This window comes from Neophocaena asiaeorientalis, unplaced genomic scaffold (genome assembly GCF_003031525.2).
Source record: "Neophocaena asiaeorientalis asiaeorientalis breed wild unplaced genomic scaffold, Neophocaena_asiaeorientalis_V1.1 scaffold114, whole genome shotgun sequence".
Taxonomy (NCBI): Eukaryota; Metazoa; Chordata; class Mammalia; order Artiodactyla; family Phocoenidae; genus Neophocaena; species Neophocaena asiaeorientalis.
Genome location: NW_020173116.1, coordinates 2,768,228 through 2,794,000, shown reverse-complemented (window position 1 = coordinate 2,794,000; position 25,773 = coordinate 2,768,228). Strand labels below are relative to the sequence as shown.

At 56.7% G+C, this 25,773-nt stretch overlaps 1 protein-coding gene across 1 annotated transcript in view; it reads right to left on the bottom strand.

Annotated features, from left to right (window-relative positions):
• Positions 1–25,773, bottom strand: part of ATOH8 (atonal bHLH transcription factor 8) — a 33,390-nt gene that overhangs the window by 7,354 nt on the left and 263 nt on the right. Inside the window, 2 exon segments of the mRNA XM_024743989.1 lie at positions 15,442–15,633; positions 25,271–25,773. The exon segment at positions 25,271–25,773 is cut by the window's right edge and continues 38 nt beyond it. Of these exon segments, the coding sequence (XP_024599757.1) occupies positions 15,442–15,633; positions 25,271–25,773 (695 nt within the window).

Sequence of the window (25,773 nt, the reverse complement as noted above, 5' to 3'; positions counted from 1 at the left end):
TATATATATATATATATATACATATATTTTTAGATTCTTTTCGATTATAGGTTCTTACAAGACATTGAATATAGTTCCCTGTGCTATACAGTAGGTCCTCGCTGTTTATCTCTTTTATACTTAGTAGCGCGTATCTGTTAATTCCAAACTCCTAATTTATCCCTTCCCACCCTTTTCCCCTTTGGTAACCATAAGTTTGTTTTCTATGCCTTTGAGTCTGCTTTTGTTGTGTAAATAAATTCGCTTGTGTCATTTTTAAGATTCTACCGATAAGTGATACCATATGGTATTTGTCTTTCTCTGTCTGACTTGCTTCACTTAGTATGATCATCTCTAGGCCCATCCATCCACATACTTCTCCTATGCGTAGGCAGACCTATGTTGGATTTCATGGGAGTGAAATCAGCTTGTGCAAACTGTACGGCAAGCTGGTGTTTGTGTTTTCTCCAACACTCCAGCCCATACATCTTTGCATCTGGCAGATCTGCTTCCACCTCTCCAAGGGCCAGGCTCTGCTGAGGTTATTCTGGGCACAAGCATAGGCCTGGGCTTCTGGCCTCCAAACTTCCCGGGGAACTGGAAGCAGGTATGGACCAGCCCACCCCCAGCACCTCCCGCCTCGCCTGGCCTGGGCGCCACGGGTGACAGGCAGGAAATTTATGAGCAGTTGGAGCTGGCTGCTCTTTGCTGAGGGCGGGAACATGGTGTGAATCAACGACCACACTGTGTCCAGGCTGGGAGGCCTCTCAAGGTGCCAGGATCTAAGAGTTGCAAAGTTATAGCCAGAGCCCCTTGTGAGCCAGGAGAATCCGCCTGGGGACCATGAACTGGGGGAAAACTTCATTTAGCCATCAAAGATTTATTGAGTTCCTCCTGTCAGCTCTGTGACAGGTGTCAGGGTTGGAGGCCCTGCCCTGAAGCAGCTTACAGTCTAACCCCAGGGCAAAGCAGAAACCACCAAAATGCTCTCCTGGTAAATGCTGTCGAGTCACTTCTTCCCCCTGCCCCCCGCTGTGTCCCTCCAGGCCACTCATCAGAGAAGTGAATATGATTGCCAGGAGCTCCCGGCTACAGGGTGCAGATAGCTTCCTGTGATTACTAGGAGGACGTCCTGCCCTGCCGGCCCAGGTCAGGAGCAACAGTGGGTCCAGCAGTCTAAACCGCTCGCTGACTGGGGCCAACATTTATGTTCAAACCTCAGGGTCAGTCAAGGACATACAGAAGAACTTTCCTAGCTGTAGGAAACAACCACTGAGTAACACTGGGGACCCCTCCTGTGCTAAGATGCTGGAGCTGAAGCTGGGACCCAGGTACCCGGGCCAGCACTAAGAGAGCACCGTCCAGTCCCAGGCGTCCCCTCTGTTCCAGTACAGCCTTGCGCGGAGTTACTTCCGCCCACGGGAACGGAGGCTCCAGGAGGGCAGGGTTCTGCTGGCTGTGTCCCTGCTGTGTCCCCAGTCCAGGACAATGGGGCCTCCAGTCCAGCTGCCTGCCCCGAAACCCACCTCACCGCAGTCTGGGGAAATGTGTTTCCCCTCTGAAGCCTCCAAGCACTTCATACCGACTCCTCCTACACCCCTCTGTGCTCGAGTTATGGCTGGTGCAGCTGCCATCGCCCACTTGCTCCCCCCACACGGCTCCACCACGGGCTCCTGAGAGAGGGCGCCAGGTCGTCCTCCCAGGCCTGGGGACAGTAGTCCGTGAATCGGCTGAGGGCGGCCTCGTCCGGGGCCCAACACACTCCTTTACATGTGCGGCTGTACAGTCCTTGGGAGGTGTTGTCACTGCTTCCATTTTGCAGATGGGGAAATGGAGGCCCTCAGTCACACGCCAGGATGCGGCAGAGCAAGGCAGACCCCTCAGTCCCTAGAGGATTCAGCTTCTTCACTGGCAATTGGGACTAGAAAGTCCTCAAGCCACCCCCCCAGCTGCCACCTCTCTTGGTGCTAAGAAAGCCTCAGCCTTCATCCCCTGGGGCCTAAGGGAAGGTGGGAGGCCCGGTGCTTGCACAGCCGGGCCAGAGCTCAGAGGGAGAACCCACGCCTGCAGGGGACGGGCAGGGAGACCCCAGGCGCCGCCGGGCCAACCCTTCTCGGGCTGCAGGCTGACCATCTCTGCTTCTCTCTCCGTGCTCCCGCCGCATCTCTCTGCGCCAGCTCTCTCTTGGCCTCCCCTCTGCTTCTCTCTCCACATCTGTCAGCCTATCTGCTTTCTTGGTCCCCACCTCACCCCACCCACAGTACAGGGCACGGCAAGGGCCAAGCTGGCCTGGGTGAGGCCTGAGGCCCAGCTGCTGCAGCTTCCCATCTGCTCCCTGTCCTGTGAGGTTGTCCAGCCAATTCCACTTCACTGCACGCTGCCCTTCCAGACCCTAGAAGCTCAAGGAGCTCCTGCCCTTGCCCCATAGCCAGAGAAGGCACCCGGGCTGGAGGGCAGCAGATAGCTGGGCAGACACGTGGCCCAGCCAGGTGAGGAAGGCCCTGCTCCCTGGAAGCGTCCCTCGGGCCCCGACTTATGACCCTCACACATGCCTCCCCCCACCCCGCCAACACTACACATATACACACACCCCCAACCACAGTGTTGGGGGTCCCCGGGGCCCCCATCATGCTTCTGCATATCTCTGTGCCTCCCCTCTCCCCAATTCTTTTTTTTTATTTATCTTGGCTGCATCAGGTCTTAGTTGTGGCACACAGGATCTTCGCTGCAGCATGTGGGATCTTTTAGTTGTGGCCTGTGGGATCTAGTTCCCTGACCAGGGGTCGAACCTAGGCCCCCTGCATTGGGAGCATGGAGCCTTAGCCACTGGACCACCAGGGAAGTCCCTCACCTCCCCTCCCCAATCCTTATAGCAAAGCGACAGCAGGAGTGAGGGGGCATCAACCAAACAAGCCAATTCATGCTGAAGTGCTGGCCCACAAGCCTTTGCAAAGCCCACAGCATGTCTTCAGGAGACGCCCAGTCAGAGTCTAGCTGTGGATACTTCAGGATCAGTGGGGGCAATAATGGGGTGGCTGGGAGAGGCCACCAGGCCCCTGGACAGTCCAAATAACCACATGATTTCTGAAAAAACAGTGTGCAAACCCCTCCTCTGGCCCCTCCCATCATCCCTAAGCCCCTCATAGCTAGATTCTGGAGCTGCCGTGGGATTCAGGAAAGGGTAGGACATCTCTGATCAGGGCTCTTTACTCACCACCACCCTGACCGTCAGTGACACCACAAAAGTACCGGGGAGAGAAACGGATCTTTCGCCCACACGCACACTTGAGTGCACGTACATACGCTCCCTGACGGACAAACACCCTCACGGACGCAGGGCAGCGTAGTGGCTAAAGGTGCCGGCTGTGGCATCAGACAGCCTCTGTGTGCATCCTGACTTCCCCATTCCACCAGCCGTGGGACTTGGAGCACTTACGTAACCTCTCTGTGCCTCGGTTTCTCCACCTATAAAATGGTAATAATAGTAGTCTACTATCTGAGGCTGAAGAGAGGATTAAAGGTCACAAAGGCTGCAAAGCCAAGCACTCAGGGTTAAGCAGCCACGTGTCAGTACACACACGTGTGTATGTATGTGTGTGTGGGGGGGGTCTCCCCCCATTTGCATGTCAGCTCCTCAAGGCAGGAACTGTGTCTCCCCATCAGGTGGCCAGGGCCCCACTGGGGACACGGCAGAGAGGAGCTAGCTGCCCCTGAGATAGTGTGGAAGACAGCTAGAAACACCTCACTTGCTTGGGCTTTCACGCTTCCATTCATTCGGCAAACATGTACTGAGTGTTTAGACTGTGCCCGGCTCCATTCGGAGCACGGGGGGCCCCCCCCCCGCAGTGAGCAAAACAGACAAGGACCCCGACCCGCGCAGCGCTGCCCCCGCAGGAGAACAAGCCCCTGAGCAGGAGTGAGTTTCCCTAGAGAAAGGAAGCCGTGTGTTTTCTGTGCCCAAACAGCTTGGACAGGTCCCAGTTCCCAGTAATTGATGCACTTCCCTGCATTCTCCGTCAGACGCTACTGGATGTACTTCAGCTTCCCCTTGACAACTCAAGGTCAAGCCCGGAACGTCAGTCTACAGAAGACTCCCCAGGTCCTTGAGGCTCCTGGGGCCCCTTACCCCGACACTAAATGGCTCCAAGCCTCTTGGCTTTTCTGAGCCCCTGGTGTGTTGCCCTTTTTGTTCTCTGTTTCCTCCCACGCCATCAGGCCACTGGCTGTGATTCTGGGGGCTGTCACTGCACCTGCTCCAGGAGCTGGTCTCCTGGTTGTTTCTGCTCAGCTGCTCTGACCCGAGCCTCCAGGGAGTCAGGCTTGTAAGAACTGTGTGCAGAGCTAAGCACAGTGGGCTCCGAACAAGGTCCTGCAGGGCTCTCCTGTGAGCTTTCCTGCCCGGCCTTTGTGTTGTTCAGCCTGAGTTCCAAAGGGTGGGGCCTTTGTTTTGTTCTCCAAAGTGACCCAGCACCTAAAACAATGCCTGGCACATAGTAAACACTCAAAACTGTTTATTCTTAAATAAATGTACAGCATCCTTCGAGCTTAATTCATCTTTTTCTGCTTCTGTTGAATAAACGAAGCACCACTGCGTGTATACATGGAGGGGGTGGGTGCCAAAGTGGATCCTGACCCCTGGGGAAGAGGGGAAGTTCTGAAACCCTTGAAGACCTCCGGGCACCTCCCCGGTGCCAGACACTCAGTCCACCATGTAGGAGGCCCTCCGTCTGATCCTGGCAGACAGTGCCTACAGATGCCCCAACAAATCTGTGCACACACACACGCACACACACACACACACACACACACACACACACACGCACAGAGCAGAAGGACAGACTCGGTGCCTGCTGCCTGGCAACAGAGTCAAGTCCACCGAGTCTAAGTCCCTGGGTGGGCAGGGGACACTCAAGGTCCCTCTGCCCACCTTCCAGATGGACAGCAGTGTCCTCCAGGAGCCCCAGTGACTGCACAGTGCATCCAGTTGACGTAGCCCTTTCATGGTCATCATTTCCTTGAACCCTCCTCACCCATGGACATTTCTATCCACGTCTCATGAGGAAAGCAAAGCTTGGAGAAGGCAAGTGCCCGAGCTGACAGAGCTCATGAGTGGCTGCGCTGAGACAGACCCGCGTCACTGCTAGACCCCCTCACCTTGGGAGAACAGAGGGCAGTGATGGTCTAGATTCAGAAGCGCTTGTTTCACGGGGCTGGCTGAGCCTAGGTCCTGCCCGGCCCCACCCAGCTGTGTGGCACTGAGTGACTTCACCCCCCTGGGTCCCAGCCTCCTCATCTAGCGCCCATCTAGTGACGTGGATCTCAGGAGGTCACTGCAAAACTCAAGAGGATAAAAGACATGAGAAGGCTCTGCAAACTGAAAAGCACTGTGCAGAGGAACCAGGTCACCAGTGGCCTGGTCACCTAGGTTCTCTGAACCTCAGTGCTGTCAACTGAAAACAGGGCTACTGCCCCTCACTTTGCGGGGCTGGGGGGAGGAGTAGGCAAACTCGCAGAGATGGGGTTCTGACACTGTGGCTGAGGTTATGATGACATCGGTCAGCCCCATTGGGAAGAAAACCACTCTGTCAAAAATCAGGGTCAACTTTCCAGGGATGAGCCTTCCAGGGAGGACCCTACTGTCCTCCCAGATGAGAGGCCCCAATGTCCTCCTCAGTTTCAGGGAGAGCACCCCTTCTTCCAGGGCAGGTAGGGGATGTCTGGACAGGACTGACTGAACTGGTGAGGAGAAACGCTCTTCCCGGCAAGGCCCTGCCCTGCCTTGGATGTAGCGTGTGGATGAAGTACTCGGTGCTGTGGCAGCCACTGTGCAGTCATGAGGTAAAGACCAAGAAAGAAGCCTGAAACCTTAGCATCACCAGAGCCTTGGAGCCAGGGAACAGTCTCCTCACTTCACCTTTCCTAACTGTAAGAAACAGGAGCCCTGTTCGTTTAAGCTGCTGCTAGAGGGGTTTCTGTGATCTGAAATGCAAAGCTTTCTGCACTGATTCAAGGCAACAAGAGCCCAAACTCCCCAAACAGGAGCCTGGGGGAGCCCAGGGGCACTTCCCTGTCTGTGTCCTAAAGCCCCTAGTTCACTCTTCCCTAGAGTCTTTGCCTTCAGCTCAGGAATATTCAGCCCCAGCGTGTGTGGATTTTCGTGGAAGGAACGCTGTGCATTACTCGGCAGCTTCCTCTGTGCCAGGAGCTGGGACACAAAGATGAAAGGGCTGACAGTCTAGCTAGAGAGGTGTACTAAACACACATTGTGTGACATAAGGTAACGTAGTATAGAGTTCTAATATCACATAATTTATCAGGTAACATTTCACCTAAAAATACAACGAAATGAGCTCTAAAATACCACATAATAGAGTATCACGTAATATATCATGACTTCATACTGTATCATAGAATGCTCTCCTGAATTAGACTCTACACCCCGCTATGGTAAGGGCAGGGAGGTGGCCATGCTATGGGGCCCTGAGGTGGAGGCTGGGGTAGGGGTCAGGGAGGGCTTCCAGGAGGAGCAGGACTTAGCCAGACAGACAGGGTAGAAGAGCATTCCAGGCAGAAGGGACGGCGTGAGCACAGAGGCCAAAAATAGCCCCTCTGGGCGAGGAGTTCCGCGTTGATGGAGTGTAAATTGGGACACCGGGAGTGACCGGCTGGAGCCAGGTCACTTAGGGGGAGGGGCAGCTGCCCTGTAAGGGAGTCTGGCCTCTATCCTCGGCGTGTGGAGAGCCCCTGAGGGGTCCTGAGCAGGGGGAGTGAGGCAGTCAGACCTGGCTTTCAGCAGAGCTGCTGGGAGGGGCTCAGGTGGGTATGAACTGAGCCAGGGAGCAGCTGGGCGGCAGGGCCAGGCCCCAGGTGGCCGTGAAGTCTGGGCAGAGAACTAAGCACCGTGAAGGCAGGAAAGGCTCCCTGCTTCGCCCTCTAGAAACGTTTATACTAGGAGGTCAGGAAGGCAGGGATTTATACCTTCCCCTAGAACCAGCCTCCGGTCTGCAGGGGCAAGTAGAAAAAGGACGACCAGGGCCTGCTGGCGCCCCCTGTGCCAGGCAATCCACTGTGCCAGGGGCAGGGGCTCAAGGCTGGGCAGTGGGAGGGCAGCCCTGCCCTCCATTCCCCTTCCACTGCTCCTCTGGAAGCCCCAGGTCTGGAAAGCAAGTTCTGGTCACTGGTCGGACCCCACGCCTCCTTCCCCAGGCCCTCCTCACCTTCGGCTCCACGGGGACCAGCTTCTCAGGCATCAGACACGGGAGGGAGGACAGAGTTCACAAGACAGTTTCACATCCTTTGTGCCACTGACCCCTGGATAGGTGGGCAGTCAGGCTGGCATCTCCCGGATACGACACTTGAGCAAGGCCACCCAGCTACGCAGGCCCCTGGGCAGAGACGAGAGCAGCCTCAGAGTCCAGACCAGGTAGCTGCCCACCAAGGCCTTAGCAGGGAGGGGGGATCTCGGCCCATGCCCAGCCCTGCAGACGGGGAGATTAATGGCCCTGAAATTGTGATAAACTTATGTATATTTTGTCCTGTCAGAGCTGCCACCTCTCCAACCGAAACTGGGAAGAGAGGAGAAAGGAGTGAAGTACGGCGCCTAAGATGAAACGCCCTCCGAAGCCCGAGCCTCAGCTTGTGAGGACCGGCCACCCGTGGCGATGTGCACGACAGGCTTTTTCCACTGCCGGGGTGAGGGGCAGCCGAGCTTCTGGGTCTCACGGGACAGTGCTGGGGCAGGCAGTGAAAAAGGGGTGCCGGAACTGAGAAAGGAAAGGGGAAGCCCCCAGTCCCCTGCCCCTGCCCCGTGACCCTCCCCATGAGGTCACGCCCATGTGACATCTGGGAGGTGTCCCTCTCCCCACCTCCACCTGACAGCCCTGGGCCTGACTCTCAGCTCCCCCTCAGGGGTCCAGGGGGTGTGAGGAAGGTGGCCAGGCCTTGCCCTCCCCTCCCCACCGCCGCCAATGCTGGCCTCCCAGCTGCCAGCCCTGCCCCAGCACAGCCCAAGGGCCCCCCTCAGGCCACCCGGTGACTGCTCCCAGGAGGTGCCCAGATTCCAGGCAGACATCTCCCAGAAGTTTCTGGCGGTGGCGGCGGTTCTTAAAAAAGGCTTCCTGTCATACTGCAATCAGCTGAGGCGCCAAGCACTGAGCGTTTCATTAATGCCACTGCTCTCCCAGAGCGTCTCCGTGTTGCCTTCCGATGAGCTGATGGCAGTCTCCGCGCTCTCTCTGCCCCCGACCCTCCCTCAGGTTGACGACACTCTGTTGCCCTGCCCACACTGTGCCCTCCCGGGCACCTTCTTTCTGCCCCGTCTCCTCCAGCCCGGGTTTTATGACAACAGTCTCCCATTTTAAGAGCTTTGAGAAGGAAAAACAGTTCGGCAGCGTCCAGGATACCTAATTAGGTGGCCTTCAGGCACCTTAGAGGAGGAAGAAAAGTCACAACTGGTGCAAGAAGGGGAAGAAACACCATTAAAAGAAAACAAGGGGAAACCAAATAAAGAGCGGAGATAAAGAGTCGGGAGAAAACAGCGGCGCCTGAGAAACACGGATTCCAGCCGCCAACTTTTACAGCGTCCAGCCCTGTTATTCATAAGCGAGTTTCCTCTCTCACAAAGGACCTTTTGCACGGTTTTCCCTGCTGCCTCCAAACCAGCTGCTTGTGCTGTTGTATCCTGAGTGATGATGAGGCTCTGAAAGGGTTTTTTGGGAACAGATGGCCAGGGGAGAGCTGGGGAATGTGCCAGCAGAGCGCTGGGCGGGCTGCCAGGGCCTGCGGTGACTGAGCGCTTGGGCTTCCAGCTCGCGTGCTTTCCCTGCCCTCTGCCCTCCGTGGCGCCAGCAGGCCTTCCCAGCGAGCGCTCGGAACATCTGGAGTCTGGGGCTGCCAGGAGGGGGGGCCGCGGCGGCCGGGCGGGGGACCCTCTGTTCCAGCGGAGCTCCCAGGGCCTCGCCACCAGGCCCGCCTTGTGGAACAGCTAATCAAAACCACAGCGCCCGAATGGGAACCAGGCGCGCTCCCAGCTGCAGCCAGAGGCCGCCAGGGCGACTTAACCCCGTGTCAGGCCTCGCTGGCGGCGGCACTGGGGGCGGGGGGCTGCTGACACCCCCACCCCCACCGGCCCGGCCCACCCCTTGCCACCCCCAGCGGTCTGTGGGCTCCCCGCGGCTCAATGGAGCCTGCAAGCGCCGCAGCCCGGCTGCTTACATAAGAGCTGCTGCTCCTGACAAGGCCCCGCACCCGCATTTGTTGGGGGTCTCGGGGCTCAGGCCACCCTGCTGGGCGGTATGTGAGCTTCAGGGCCCGGGTGCAGCTGAAGAGCTCGGAGTTTGGAACCAAAGAGACACGTGCTCAAAGCAGCTCCACCACTTCCTCGCTGCACGGCCTTGGGCGAGCTACTGCCCTTCTCTTGGCCTCAGTTTCCCCTCCGTGCAATGGGGAAGTGGTGCTAACTTGTGGGGTCAGCATAAAGTATGGAGGTGCTCGGCACGCAGTGGGCACTCCCCACTCGGTCAGCGCGATTGTTGGTGAGAGTCTGTTTATTAGCATTATTACCACGTACACCCACACGTTATGCACGTTCTTTGGTATGAATCTGTGAACTTTGAAAGCCCAGGGATTTCTGGGCTGGCTAGGTGCTCGCCCCCCTTTAAGGATGCAGGGCCAGGGGGTTTGCCCCAAATGCTGGACAAACAGGAGTCCCCCATTCAGAATTATTTGCCCTTATCTGCCCTTTGTCTGGTCATTCATCCATTCCAGGCACTGCCCTTTCCTGAGATGATCCTTCCTGGGATTCCATATGAAGTCGTTACCTTGTGGCTGTAAATTCCTGATATTTCCCTTCTGGCACTGAGAAAAGGCCAGCCCTTTCTCATACTGGATCTCCTTTAATCCTTCCAGCAAGGTGGCGAGGAAGGTTTATAAGCTCACACGAGAACGGGGGATCAGAGAAGTTAGATAACACACCCAGGGTCACATGGGTAGGAAGTACCAGTGCCGTGATTCAAACCCAGGTCTCCAGCGCCAAAGCCCACACTTCCCCTACTTCATGGTCTTGCCAAGGGTCTCCCTGTTGTATGCGCCTTAAAGTTAAATGACAGCACCAGAGAGAACCGAAAGGAACTGTAGGGTTCTGTCAACTCAACACCCACCTATAGCATCCCGGACCACTGAGCCTCTGAAGGGGTTTCCAGAGGGGCACACTGGCTCGAAGAGGTGCCCTGGAGGTTAGAGCATCAGAGGGGACTTTTCACGTCTCTGACTTTCTGAGCAGGAGAGGGTGGTTCTTTCTCACTGTCCGAGACCCCAAGTTTTCATTCATACACAGCATGGTGGGGAGAAGGGTGGGGTCTGTGAGTGCGTGTCAGCGGGGGAGAGGAGGAAGAGGTGAAGACAGTGTGAAAGGAGCGGGGAAAGCGGTGCCCCAGTCTCTCCCCCACCTCAGGGCCACCCGGCGAACAGCAGAGGGCCAAGTTCTGCGTTCCAAGGAAGCCAGCTCCAAGCTAACCTGGGGGGCTCCCCAGCCCACGACCCCTCCATCCCAGTCCCTGCCAGCCGTGTGGACTAACGGTGTCAACTGAGAGAGGAGAAACGGCAGCTGAGAGAACACTCCGTGTTAGAACAAACAGCTGGCGACAAACGTCTATGTAATTGGAATGCCAGAAAAAATAAATTGCATCCATTTTTACGACGAGAAGGGAATTTGATGGTGGTTTCCCACCCACCCCCCTTCTTTCCCAGCATAGACGGTCTCCATGGGCTTTGAAAGCACATGGTATTTAACTCAGTAACATGGCTTGGAGGATGTGGAAACAGGACCTCCTCTCACCACCCCATTTCCATGCGGGGGGCGGGACAGGGAAGTGATAGGAGCCCCGGGCACCTCTCCTACCGACCAGTTCCTCGGGCCTCTGAGCCTCAGATTCATTGCTCCTGGGACAACGTCAGGATCCACCTTGAAGGGGTGGCGGGAGGAGTCAACGGGGTGATATGTCAGAAGTACTAAGCACCCGGCACCACGCCTGGCATGGGATCCAGGCTCTAAGAACGTCAGGTAGTATCAGTATTCTCCGGGTGCACTGCACTGGGGTCCCAACAGTCTCCGTGAGCAACTTTCAGATCTGTGTGAAATGCCCGTGATGGGCAGAGGGGAAGGGAGAGTAAACGCCTGTTGTCATTTAGACAGAAAAAGGAGCTGAGGTGACCTCAGTTCGGAGAGTCTGACCAGAAGGGGCCTTAGAAATCACTTCTGGGGTCAACTCACCTTACAGAAGTGGAGACCAAAGCCCCAGTGGGGGTGACTGTGTACGTGGCAGGTGGGGACAGAGACAGGACAGTGTCCCTCAATGGGGACTCTGGGGATGCAGGAGACCCTGCACACGAGGGGCTGGATCCAGCCAGAGCAGGTGTTGGAGACTCTGCCTCACATACTCTGGGGCTCCGGAACAGACCACAGAAAGAGCAGGTGCCACCACGTCCTGTCCGAGGCCTGGTTTCAACCACCCAGACGGAACCCTCTCGGCTCCCACTGACCCCCCCAACCCAAAACCAATGTGCTACCTCAGCTGGCCCCCAGCACCAAAAGTACAGAAGTCTGCGCCCAAGATGTTCTTCCCAACAGGGGTCCGGCTACCCTCGGACCTGCCATCACCACGAAAAGCCTCCCCTACCCAGAAAGCAGCAGGAAGAGAGAAGATGCGGTCGAGCTATGCCAGCCTCACTGGCTCCTCTGGCACTGGACCACCCACAGGGTGAGAAGCAGCCTCTGGCCTTGCAGAGCCAGCCTTCCCCGCCCAGCTGGCACACACGGCTACAGTCACAGCCCCGGGGTCACCAATCGGTACCCAGGTGTCTGGTAGGGCCCTTAGCTCAGCGCACCATAATGGACTTATCTCTCCCCCCAGCCCCACCCCCGCCAACCTGGGGCCTGTGAGAAACCCGGGGGCAGGAACTTACTGGCCATTTATCGCCAGGGCTTAAGCTATGCCATCAGTGTTAGTAGCTGCTGCCGCTGTTATTATTATTCACTGGAAGGCAGTGCCCTAGACTGTGGGAAACTGCTCGTCTCCTATCCCGCAGGCCCGGCAATGCCCACCCTGCCCAGGTGTGGAACAGTTCTGCTTCTCTTCCTTCTCTCCTCCTCAGAAGCTCCCAGGAGTTGCTGCTTTAAAAACAGGAGCTGCGGAAACATGGCCCAGAGCCAGGTGCTTACCGTGCATTATCTCCGGCTGCAGCCGGAGCTCGAGCTGCGATCTGCAGAGCCCTTCCACTCCTCCCACCTGTCTCTCCGCTTGGCAGCCTCCAACGAGCCTCTCTGCAAGATCAGGGCTTCCAAACGGACCCTGGACCCTCAAAGTCACCTCCTGTGAGGTCCAGATATAGAGGACTCACCCGTCAAGGGATATGGGTCCCCACCCCGAGCAAGGAAGGGCTGAGACGGGCAAAAGGATGTGCCTGGGGCCTAGAGGGTAAGGAAAGATCGCTTTAAATCCCATTCTTGACACAGGTCTGGAGGGACAAGGCAGCTCATCAGGGAACACTGAGTACAGTCTGTCAAGGCGGTGTTCTGGAACAGGGTCGCCCAGCCTCTGGGGCACATGAACTGTGAGAGAGCCGCGCTCCGTGGGACAGCTCAGACCGCCATCAGTGGCATCGGTGATGACCATTTATGAAAGACTTCCTTTCAGCTGGTCACTGACATCAGCATCATTTTCTAGTTTCTTCCTTTCTTTATCCTTCATTAGAATGTAAGCCTGACTCACTCCCATCCCCAAACCCTCAGGCTGCCCTGAATGGCTGCAGGGGGAGGGGCAACAGGGGCGTGATTTGAGCCTCACACCCACCTGCCCTGTCCACAGGGACTAGGGAGGGTCAGGCCCGCCCCATCGCAAATTCCCATCACAGGGCCCATGTGCTGAGGATGGGATTCCCCAACACGGAGCTCACTGCCACTGCTCGATAAATGCTGAACGAATGAATGTATGAACAAATGAAGGGATGCGTCTCCAGGGACACCAGCTCCCTTGGTTCTGGTTAACAAAAGGATGGCCTATCCCAGGCACTCAGGGCCACTGGGCGGGTCACTGAAGTCCATCCCTGAGGGCATCCCTGAAACTCACCTACCTGCATGGTGACAGATGCAGGAAGGCACACACACCAGGAGTGGGGTGGTGCTGTGATCTGCCAATCTACCAGGGCGGTTACAGGGCCCAAGAGGCCTCAGATGCCCCAGCAGCCCCAAGACCCTGTCCCATCCCTCCCTCTAAGTCCTCTGGGCAATGGTGGCTGTCCAGGCATGGTCCTCAGGAGATGGCAGCCTCAGGACAGCCCGCTGGGCAGGAGGGGCTGCAGGATGCAAGGGGCCCCTCACTCAGAGGTGAGGCAGGACCTCTGCTTGTAGAGTCAGACTAGAAAGGGCCTTGGAAATCTCTGATGTTTCCACCATCCCCGTTTATTGAGGAGAAAATTGAGGCAAGAAGAGGTAAAGAAATGGGTCCAAAATGATACAGCTAGTAGGTGGTGAGCCAGGCCTTGGACTCAGGGCTGTTTGATGCTCTTACCCACAATCTAACACCTCAGTCTCCCAATCTGGACAATGGGGAGGCTGGACCAGATAGTCTCTAAGGTGTCTTAGATTTGACGTGATTTCAGGGGAAGCCAAAAGCTCGGCATCGTCACCCCACCACCCCCCTTCTTCCCTCACCTCCCAAGCATCTAGTTTCCTCCCCAGCCCAGGGCACTTGCTCCTATCAAAGAACAGGGAAGGAGGGGGGCCCAGCACTCTGGCCTTTGGTGGCTGACGGGAGGACTTGGGGAGGGGGGGATGAGGGGCAGAGATGGGGGAAATGGCGCCTGCCCATCCTGCCCATCCACACCTCCGACCGACCACCACCGAATGCCAGGGGAAGTTCACCGAGAGTTTACAACCCTCCTTTGTCACAGAGCGCTGCATGGAGCCATCAATCACGCCCTTAATTTACCCGTGTCACTTTCCAGAGGAAAGCCGCCCTGCGAGCAGCCAGTGGCGCTTCCTCTCTCACCCACTTGATGAAGATTTCATCTAATTGGTCCACATTAAATCACTCCCAGGATCGCAACGTGCCATCACCGCAGCAGCGGCAGTGGCTGGCGATGGGGACATGCCGGGGCCCTCCCTGCTGTGGGCAGGAGAGTCCACAGAGGGCCTCCCTGGCTGGAAGCCTCTTGAAGGGGCCCCTGGGAAACCTGGAGAACCCAGAGAGGGGCCTCCTTGAAAGGGGGGCTGGGAGAGGAATGTCAGGGATGCGGGGAGGGGCCGGCCAGGAAGGAAAGAGGAGGTGGTAGGAAGGAATGAATGGAGGATGCCAGAGCCACTTGGCTACCCGCCCCCCACTCCCCATCCCTGGATGCCCAGAGGAGTCAGGCATCTCTAACCACCTCTAACCTCTTCATGGATGCAGACTGGGTCCCACCCTCTGTCTCTCTCCCTCTAGCCTCGTGGGCACAGAGATCCAGAGGGTTGCCATAAGCCTTGCTCTGCACAGCCTGGCAATGACCCCCAACTGGAAATGCTGGAAGCCTAGGGCATCTGGGAAGCATAGCTGTGCCCGACACCTTTCCCCCTGCCCATATCTCTCCAAACACATCAGGCTTTGCACAGGCTGTTCCCTCTGCCTCAGATATTGTTCCTGCTTCATCTGCCGGGTGACCTCCTGGTTGTGCAGCTCAAACACCACTTACACCAAGATGACCTTTCAAACTCCCTTGGGCAGGAGAGGTAACCTGTCCCTTCTCTGCCGGGCCTTCCCCTGCCCCAGCACAGGCCTCCGGGGCCTCCTTTACTACCCTCTTCTGCCCTTATCCACAGGCAAGAGAGTCTCTGAGCATCCCGTGAGCTGCAGGGGTGCTGCGACCATATGTTTATCATTTTTATACCCCTGCCCGGCAAGCGTGGCACATGGCTGGGGCTCAGTAAATCTCTTCAGAATGAATGAATGAATGAATGAATGAATGAATGAATGAATGAATGAAATCACGTGCCTTAATGCGTGGCCTCGGGTAACCCACAGGCCAAGTCACATTACCAAAACACACCAAAGGGCTCTCCTGGGCTGTTACCAGTTCAGGAGATCTCACCCTGATATGACATCCATCAGGGGTCGCATGGGGGATTCATCCTAAGAGCACGTAAGGCCAGAAAGAGCTTCAGAGATAAGCTGTCCTCCTCATTTAAGTGATGAACAAACGCAGGCCCAGGGTGACTGTCCCAGGTACCCAGCAGCCCCATTCCCGGGAGTAGAGTCACACACAATCCCAGGGGTCTGAGGAGCCCCGAAGCTGGCACGAACCCCAGCAAAGCTCCTAAGAGCCGAGCTCACCGGTCCCTCTGGAAGCCTGGGGGAGTGAGGGGCTCCCCAAGCTCCTGTCCCCACCTCTCTGTCTTCCCAGGAGGCTGCTGCCTGCGTGGCTGGCACGTACCTTGCGTTTCTTGGCACGGCCCTCGGCCTGCAGGGTGCGGGTGCAACGCTGCACACACTCGGAGAAGCTGAGGTTGCTATGGTCGGCGCTGTAGTCGAGGTCGGCCAGCCGCGCCAGGGACAGGATGTAGTTACAGGCGATCCTCAGGATGGCCAGCTTGGACAGCTTCTGCCCATATGAGTAACATGGCACCTGGAGGGTGAGAAGGCGTCAGGAGGGGCTGCCAGGGTCTCTGCTGAGAACGGCCTGGGGGCACCTCAGCCAGGCAGGTGTAGGGCCCCTCACACTGACATCTGCACCGCCGGACAGGGGACTGCAGGGCGGCAGAGGTGGCCCGTCTAGTCCCTCAACCCGGATTTTATTCCCTGTTCTAAGCACCCGCTGTTTCCACACTCACAACCTTGGGAGGCATCCACATTCCCACGTCACAGGGGAAGAAACCGAGACTTAGCTCTTGCCCGAACGTCAGTGCGCACGAAACACAGTGAGTTCCCCCAGGACAGAGCTCCACCCCCCTCCCTCCCTGAGAAGGAATCTCTCAGAGAGAACCGATGTTTTTTGGCTCTGAGGGTCTATTTACTCATTCAGTGGCAATTGTCTTGCTGGGCACTTGGGGTCCGACCACAGATAATAACTCGGGTCTGCCATCAGAGAACTTCCACTCAAGAGTGATGTTATAACATCAGAGCAGAGTTAGGTGCCCGGGACTCTGGGAACAGACCAGAAGCAAAGTGTCAGTGCTCAGCTGGGGGGCCCACACATGATTGGCTTTCTTTTGCTTTTCTCTTTTCCTTTCCGCCCTCTGGACCTGGGGCGCTGCTGGGCATTGCAACAGGACAGACCCAACCAGACTTGACAGCCTTGACGTTCATCACCGACTATACACTCACTAATGGCACAGGGATTTGTATGCGTGAAGCGATGAAGTCTCTAACATTGTCCACCAACGCTCCTGCTGCTTGAGCAAAAAGCTACGAAGACTGCAGCAGAGTTCTGTGTCGTAACACGGAGACATCACCACAAAGTCCACCCGACAGGTGGACTAACCAATACAGCTGCTCTGATGCGTCGCTCACCTAAATGGCCCAAACGTGCCCTGCAACCAAGGCTGCGGCATCCTCCCCTCTATGGCTCTCCAGGATCCACACGCAGCATCCATCCCCACCACGGATACCTGGTACTAACCCTCAGCCCACAGAGAGTGGGGCGCCTTGCAGGGACCACTCAACAAGCACGCCGGGCACTGTTCCGAACCAGTGGTTCTCAACCAGGGACAATGTCGTCCCTACGGGGCAGCTGGCAATGTCTGCAGACACTCTTGATCGTCATCACCGGGGAGCAGGCGGGGAGGGGCTACTGGCCTGTAGTGGGCAGAGACCAGGGATGCTGCTAAACATCCTACAATGCTCAGAATCCTACAATGCCTCCACGACAAAGAATGACTCAGCCCAAAACGCCAGCAGCGCTGTGGTCGAGAAAGCATAATCAAGAGAGCCGCTTCAGATGAGGACCCTAAACGCGTCAACATCTTGATCTCACGTTAAAGCTCACTTCGTCCAGCAGCTTTCCCTGACCTCCCACCCAACCCTACCCCGGGGACTAGGGCTGCCTCCCCTCGATGGTGCTCTAATAGCCCGCCATCTGTCCTTAACTCCTGAACACTGGGACTCATTTAATGGTCAGTCTCTGTGTGAGCTGTCAGGGGAAGGCCTCTGTATGCAGAGCCTAGCCCTGGTCCTGCCCATCACCGGCCTCCAAAGGGTTTGTTGACTGAGGGAATGAATGAACAAATGAACGCTCTCCCTCCATATCTATCAGGTGACTCCAGAAGGTTTAGAACTGGGTTCAAAATCCGTTCTCTCTCTCTCTCTCTCTCTCTCTCTCCCTCTTTTTCTTTTTGGCCACACCGCTCAGCTTGTAGGATCTTAGTTCCCGGACCTGAGATTGAACCCGCGCCCCCTACAGTGGAAGCATGGAGTCCTAACCACTGGACCGCCAGGGAATTCCCAAAATTCTCTGAGGATAAAGATTTAGTTATTTGGTGCAGAGGTGAAGCTCATACACCTTTTGGTCACCTGGGCTAACTCCTGGCTCTAGCTACAAACCCTGGGCAAGAGACATAACCGTTCTGAGCCTTGGTGTCCTTGTCATATGGCTAACAGGACTGACCACAAAGCGTGGTAAGGACTAAAGGAGATGGCATATGTGCTGCACATAGTAAGGCCTGATACAAGTCAGTGACATTATTACGGTGGGTGTTGCAGAGGGTCTCTAAAGAGGGTCTCCGGAGAGGGTGAGAAGCAGGAGATCTGGAGGCAGGACATACTGCCTGCTCATCCCCCCCCCCGGGGGTCCTGAGACCGCAGGCCCAAGGTGAGGTTTGCTGTCACCTTTCAAAAATCCTCTAGCACACATATATATGGAATTTAAGAAAAAAAAAAATGTCGTGAAGTACCTAGAGGTAAGACAGGAATAAAGACACAGACCTACTAGAGAATGGACTTGAGGATATGGGGAGGGGGAAGGGTAAGCTGGGACAAAGCGAGAGAGAGGCATGGACATATATACACTACCAAACGTAAGGTAGATAGCTAGTGGGAAGCAGCCGCATAGCACAGGGATATCGGCTAGGTGCTCCGTGACCGCCTGGAGGGGTGGGATAGGGAGGGTGGGAGGGAGGGAGACGCAAGAGGGAGGAGATATGGGAACATATGTATATGTATAACTGATTCACTTTGTTATAAAGCAGAAACTAACACACCATTGTAAAGCAATTATACTCCAATAAAGATGTTAAAAAAAAAAAATCCTCTAGCAGCCAAGGAGTTGCCCTTCACCAGGCCAGGAAACGCAGGGAGGGGCAGGGAGGTGCCACAGGGACCACCAACTCCTGTGCATTCCCCTTCCCCCTCCCAGTCCTGGCCACAGCTCCAAACCCATCTGAGAAAAGCCTGCAGAACAATGCACGTTGCCTGTTCTCATCCAGAGTCCAGAGAATCCTGCTTTATCAGCCTGAACAAATGAACAAGGTCTGTGGCACAGAAAGGTTCCCTGGGGCAGGGGCATGGGTCTCAGGGACCAGCCTAGCACCTCTGCCTCCCCTGCACCCAGGGAGGGAGTGCCTGCCTGGTGGAGGCTCTGGACACCGGGCACAGCTCTGTGACACAGGCCCTAGTGTGTTGTTACCCAGAGGCCATGCTGGGAGTTACCCGGCTCTTTGAGCCCTGGGACCTGAGCAGCTGGGCTTCCCTGCCAGCAGGGAGCAGGGATCTTGGAAGGAATCTGCACATGGGGATCCAGGGTCATTGCGGGACCACTGGGCAACAGGTGAGGCCAAGGCCGACCTAGGAGCTCCCCTGCCAAGTTCTGATCCAGTTTTGCCCCAGATTTGTCACTCTGTCCCACTGCTTCTGTCAAAGTCCAGGTCTAACAAGAAAACCGTCTATTGAGGGGGCTGCCCTTGTGGCGCAGTGGTTAAGAATCTGCCTGCCAATGCAGGGGATACAGGTTCAAGCCCTGGTCCGGGAAGATCCCACTTGCCACGGAGCAACTAAGCCCATGAGCCACAGCTACTGAAGCCTGCACGCCTGGAGTCCATGCTCCACAGCGGGAGAAGCCGCCGCAATGAGAGGCCCGTGCACCGCAGCGAAGAATGGCCCCCGCTCGCCGCAACTAGAGAAAGCCCTACGTCACGCTGCAACAAAGACCCAATGCAGCCAAAAATAAATTAATTAAATAAATTAAGAAGCAACTGTGGAGTTTTAAAAAAAAACCAACCCATCTATTGAGCTCTGGTTGTTCACCTGGCACCGTGGTCACTATTTACAGGTAGTTTCAGCCCATTGAAACTTTCCCCCAAATAAAGATTGTTACCCCATCTGCACATGAGGAAGCAGAGAGGTGACATATTGGGCCCCAGGTCACTCAGCTAAGACATGGCTGGAGCCAGAAGCTCGTGTGTTTATCGCCCAAGGAAGGCGGGCTCCCCAAGCTCCCACCAGGGGCTTGGCCACTGGGCTCTCCAAACTCCCACCACCAGCGGTGGTGATGCTGGTGCCCACGGCCCAGGATGCAGGAGCTGGGCCCCCAAAAGCCCAGCTCAGAGGCACCCTGGCCTATGAGGATCTGATTCTAGGAGGTTAAGGTAAGGCAGAAAGAGCTGGTCTGAGTCCCAAACATCGGGGTGACTTTGGACAGGTAGCTTCACCTCTCTGAGCCTCAGTTTTCTTATCTGGAGAGTGGGAATAATGCCTGGGTACCCTGGATGACTGTTGGAACTAGGTCATCCCCTTGCTGTTTCTTGTGATCTACTAAGGCCAGGCAGAGGGCTGGGTGTTGTGAATATAATTCATCTTTCAACAGCGCCATGAGGTAGAAATGACGACTTCCACTTTACAGAGAAGCATTTGATGCCCAGGGAGTGTAAGAACTTCCTGTATCTCTCAGCTGATGAAAGATGAGCTGGGTTTTGAACACACACCTTACTTAGCTGGGCTCTTTCCAATCAGCCAGAAGCAATGGCTTGGGGGTTTGGATGAGCATCTATAGCCTATGGTGGGGAGGTGGGCAGCCCACCCTTCTGAGCAGGGGATGGAGAGTTCTGGACTCCATGGGACCCCAGCCTTGGTGCATTACCTCTCTGAGCATCCACAGCGTGGCCCAGAGCCCAGCCATCCCACCACCTGCCGGAGACCACACAGCAGTCATCTGCTCAGCCTGGGCAGAGGACAGAAGCCAAAGGAGGCAGCAGGGCCGCTCGGCTCCAGCTACTGACAGGCAGCAAATCTTCCTGTAAAGTAAAAGGACCTGCCTCACGCTCATCCCACAAGAATCGTTACGCTTCAGAAGAGCAGGGGCAGTATGGGGATTTTTCACCAGGTCCCACGTGCCCCTAAAAGATTCCATCCCACCTACCCCAAGGTGGACCCTCTCCTGGCGCCAGCAAGTGGGAAAAAGCAGGAAGGGCACTGGCATGGGATTCTGAGGACCTAGCTCTACTCTGGGCCATCCACGTGATCTTAGGTCCGCAACCATAGGGGACCTCAGTTTCCTCACCAATAAAATGGGCATCAGAATACCTGCTACCTCAGAATGGAATCAACATGGGCAGATGTAGGGAGGCGCTACAGAGAAGCAAAGCCAGGAACCAACCAGCCAATGCAGGGGAGGCCTGGAAGCCCTCCAGCCTCTTGCCTCTGTGCCAACTCCTACCCCACCCTTCAGACCCAGCCCAAGACGCCCACCGAGACTCCTGGACCCACACAGCTCCAACATCACTGCATCCCCGGCACACAGCCGAGCACTTGATCCCATCTGAAATTTTTCTCTAATCGGCTCATGTCAGGGAGTGCTGGCTCCCTGGGATGAAGCCGCTCTACACAGGCTGTTTAAGGTCCTTGTCAAGTTCTATTTAAGCAAAATCCCAACCTGCTACACAGCAACGAGGCTGGACCCTGAGAACCTGGGTCTGAGTAGTTAAGAGCCATGGCCCAGGGCCAGACAGGACAAATCCTGGTCACTCACTCCACCTCTGTAAGCATCCCCATCTGTGAAATGGGAAGGCGGTACGACAACAGGGCCAGGTGAGGCACTTCACCCCGTGCAATGAGGCTCCACAAGCTACTGTCGTGGTGACTGTGGATGCGAGGGGGCAGGAGAGAGGCTTTTATCACCCCTCTCCCATCTGGATGCAAGCAGGTCCGTCCCCCATTCCCTGAGGAAGGGGGTACAGGTTGCAGTGGGGCCATGGGCCCCTGGCATCCTATGGTGTCTGAGACCGAGGGAGGTGCTGGGCTGGGGGGTGCCATCCTCATGCCCCCTCCTGGGCCATCCTGAGTTCACTTGCTGAGGATTCCCTGGGACACCCCAGGGGCAGCAGAGGAGGGGGCCACTGGTTTGGCACTTCAGCAAGTCCTGAGGGCTCCTCCTTGCTGCCCCAGGCCTCTGCCTGGCTAGGCTGCCATTCCTCCATCAATGCTGAGGGGCTTTATGCTTCTCGGGGAGAGAGGAAATCTGCACAGATCTGCACACGCACCAGATGCCCCGAGGGTGAGCACAGCCTGTGAACCAGAAGGTTCTGCGGGGGAGGCCGAGGCCCACAGCTCTGGCCCCTCCCCTCACCCGCCCAGCAAGGCCAGGCTTTCCCTTGGACCCTCTCCCACCCGGCCCAGAGCGGCCCTGCACACGGGCCAGGCCCAGCTATGCACACATGGCCTTCACGTGAGGCGGCGGGGAGGGCCCCGAGCAGCTGGGCTGGTGGCATATGCTGCGGCCTGACCATCTGCCCCGCATACGCACCCCCCGGCCCCGCTGCCGGGGGCCTCCCTCTCCCCCACCTGCACTTCTCATGGCCAAGCGGCCCCCCCACCCCATTCCCTTCCTGGTTGAGAGTATGATGGGTTGGACAACACAGAAGACTGTCTGGCTTCCCCCTGCTGGGGGTGGACAGCTCCGGGGTGGTCACCAGGCTGAAGAGCGGGGCCGTCAGGAGCCTGGGCCCCGGAGCGACTTGCTGACTCCGATTCGAATCCAGGCTCTGCAATGACAGTGGCACACAGCCACGCAGGCTGTGACTGCACCACGCCCGGGAGGGCGCCGGCACCCTCCGAAGCCTAGTGAATGGCAGGCCGGGGAGGCGTGCAGTGCAAAACCCAGGAGGCCTCATGCGGTGGCCAAAGGCTGCGAGATCTCCACCAACTTACAGAAGTTCCCTGAACCTCGGCCTCACCATCCGTGAAACAGGGGTGGGAATGAGGGCGGGGGGATGGGGGAGTGGAAACAATACCTACTTCATTAAATGAACTAATACGCGTAACACGCTTAGCACACGACCCAGTACAAAGGAAGCATCTGATAAATGGCAGTTTCTATGATTCTTATTAAAATGATTACAGAATTCTTATTTCTACATCTGTCAAGGCCTTTGCCCAGCCCTGAGGACGTTGCAGACGTTCGAGAAATGTTCATTCCTCCTACGGCCCCCATTCCTTTCTTCATTCGCTCTCTGCAGAGAAGCGGTGTATGAGGTAAGCATTATCACCATTTTCCAACTTTAGCAACTGAGGCTCAGAGAGGGAAAGTGACTTGTCCACAGTCACACAGAACGCATACAGCAGAGGTATAACTCAAATTCCAGCCTCCGGACTCCCCGCCCAGTGCTCTTTTCACCGTACCAGGAAGCTGCTCAGAGAAATGAAGCCCCAGACCAGAGCCACAGTCCCAGAACTGACCTTGGTGCTGCAACAGCCATGGCCTCATTTCAGGAAAAACCATTCTTCTTCCTCACCCTCCTTTCCCAGGGTCCATTTCAGACAGTCAAGCCTAAGCCTAGATCCAGAGTCACAGCCTGCCTGGATAAGGGCACACACACACATACGTACACGAGTGTGAGTGTGTATTCACGTGCGCACTTTCTACAGGTGGGATACTGAGGTCCAGAGGAGGAAGGAGTGCCTCTGAGACACAGGGCTTTCCCCATCGGATGGAGGCTGTGATGTGGACATGGTGAGTGTGCCCTAGCGATATTTCTTTCCCTCGCAGACAACAGACTGGTGCCCACCAGCAGCCTTTTTGGGGAAGGGACAGATGGACTGGGCAAGGGGGGGGCGGGAACAAACCAGAGCAGGCGCTTCTGATCACACATTTGTGTATGCTCTTGGGCACTAGTACTGATCGTGTGTATAGGTACAGCTGTTTGTACCTGTGTGTGTGTGTGTACGTGCACTTTCTCCCTGAATTTGTCCCTCTTATATAGAACTTCCGCACAAGAAGGGCAGAAGTGAAAGGAAACCACGATTAACAATCTCATCTCAGAGAGTCAGCCATGTGTACACCCACCTTCCGACTTAACAACACTGCGAGCGCCGGGGCCCACAGCGCGGATACAGCTGACATTGTGAGAAGCATTTGGCCAGGCGGGCATTCCAGAAACTTCTGTCACCTTCCCTAACCCACTAGGTGATCTCGGAAGCGTTTCCTTCCTTCTTTCTCCAGGCCCCAGCTTTCCATTCCATTAAATGGAACGCTAATTCAACCGACAGGATGTTAAGATCAAATGAGATGGAATTCATCACTGAAAGAAGTTAAAGCCACTGGACAAATGAGATGTAGTTGGACACACAGAGACCGTGAATACTTTCTCGGAACTGAAAGAGGCAGCTGGAGGAGTAAAAAGGACGCTGAACTGTCAGTTAAAGGACCTAGGTGCCAGCCCTGACCTTCCTCTCACCAGCTGTGATGCTCTGGGCACGTGGCCTCCCCAATCTGAGAGGGGTTGCCCTAGCTGCAAGGTGAGCAGGTGGACAGTCATCTCTCTGCCATCTCATCCTTCCATCCTGGGCGGTAGGTAGCAGGATGCCCTCCAGGCTGCCACCCTCTGACACAGAGCCACTGCCTGAGGGTGAAACTGAATTCTCCACTGGGCCCACTGCCCAAGGTCCCAACTGTCTATGACAGTTATCTGACTCCTCCACTCCACTCCACCTCACTGACCAATCATCTTACTCAAGCCCAAATGTGACACTTTGGCTCCAAAGTCATAGAAACTCTTTTCCCCAGGAGTTTAATTCCCTTCCCATGGATGGACACAGGCACCTTCCCTGCCCCACCCACAGGAGGAAGAGGAGAGAGTGTGATCCAAAAAGAAGATCATGTTTTCTGAAATCCTTTGTTGTTGGCTAAAGCCCAGAGAGGGTAAGTAACTTTCCTGAAGTCACACAGGAAGTCAGCTGCAGAGCAAGCAAAAATCCTGACCATTCAAACCAGTCACATCCACCCCCCCAACCCTTCCCCGTGCCCTGTGTGGGCTGGGGGCAGGGGGCACTTACCACACCCTTCTTAGATCTCCGCTCTGTGAAAATGCGCAGCCTAGAATCCTGGGGCAGTCTCAATCTTGTCTAAGTGGAATTGTAAAACTGCCACTCCCCACTATGGGTAACTCTTGGACAAATATTCTTTCCCATCGGCCCCAGAAGACAGTGTCTGGTGAGGACAGCCCCCACCTGCCCCAAACTAAGAAGCCCCTAACCCACCCCAGAACTAGTTTCTTAAGATTCCCCGAACCAATCAGTCAGTCCCCTCAGCAGACCTGCCTGCTTCAGCATGCGGTGGGCAGCTAACTGCAGCAGTGGAGGGTATCTCCTGGAAAGGCCCTCTCCAGCCAATTCCTGAGGCCGCCCCTGCAGAGGGGGCTCAGGCTTGTACCCCGGGTCCTTAAGGGACACCAGGAGCGAGGGGTGCAGAGCGCAGAAGCAACCTGAGTTCAGGGGCATCCCTGCTGGGAGGTGGGGGCTGAGGAGGTGCTGACAGGTTCCCGCGGAATGCGGGACCCTTACGTTCTGGCAAAACCAGGACCACCCCTCCGCAGCATTCCGGGCCTCCAAGACCACGCCAAATTGCCGGAAGGGTAAGGGTCTTCCCCCTTTCCCCGCCGGAGACAGATTCCCACATTGCCCCTCTCCACTCCCCACCGCGCCCAAGGGACCCCGGGAGACAAATATTCGCTGCCATAAAAGTGAACTATGAGGGGTGAAGTCAGACGCGCAGACAGGGGCACCCTAGGGGGGATGCGGGTGACTGTAACCAGGGCGTGCCCGAGCCAGAGATCTCGAACCTTCACTCCGACTTTGCAGACTAAGAGCCGTACCAACGCTGTGGCAAAGGTCACTGCCCCAGGAGGACCCAAACCTGTCTGGGCCCTGGGGCCGACCGGGCGGGGACAACTTGCAGCTTACCCACGCCCTCATCCTCCCTAAAGTCCCCCAGCCACTTACCCACCCACTCCCGCAGTCATACCCGGGCGCAGTGAGGGTGTGTGGCTGGGAGCCGGTACCTGCTTCCTGAGCGCCTCGAAGGCTGCGCTGATGGTGTGCACCCTCGTCCGCTCCCTGGCGTTCGCCAGGAGCCTCCGGGTCTGCTGCAGGGCTTTGATCTCGGAGGAGGCGGCGGTAGCTTCGCCTGGCCGTTTCCTAGGCGACGCGGAGGAATCCGGGTGGTTATTGTAAATTACGTGTGAAATTGACGAGTAAGAACTTTCCCCAGGGCGCGTGGGGGGGGCCGGGCGCACTGAGGGCTCCGGGGGAGCAGGGGCCGCCGACGGCGTGGGGCGTGCTGGCGGTGCGCACAGCAAGATGCGGGGACGTAGGCCGGGCTCCCGGAAAGGCTGTGCCTCGGGACCCCCAGGTACCTGGCCCTGGGGCGCTGGAGGCGGCGGCGGTGGCGGCGGCGTGGGGAGTCCCGGCCCCACTGCGCCCAGGGCGAAGCCGCGTTTCCGCGCGTCCAAGACCTCCGGAGCCCGGGCGCCCCCGCGCTCCCCGGCCGTGTCCGCGCCCCCAC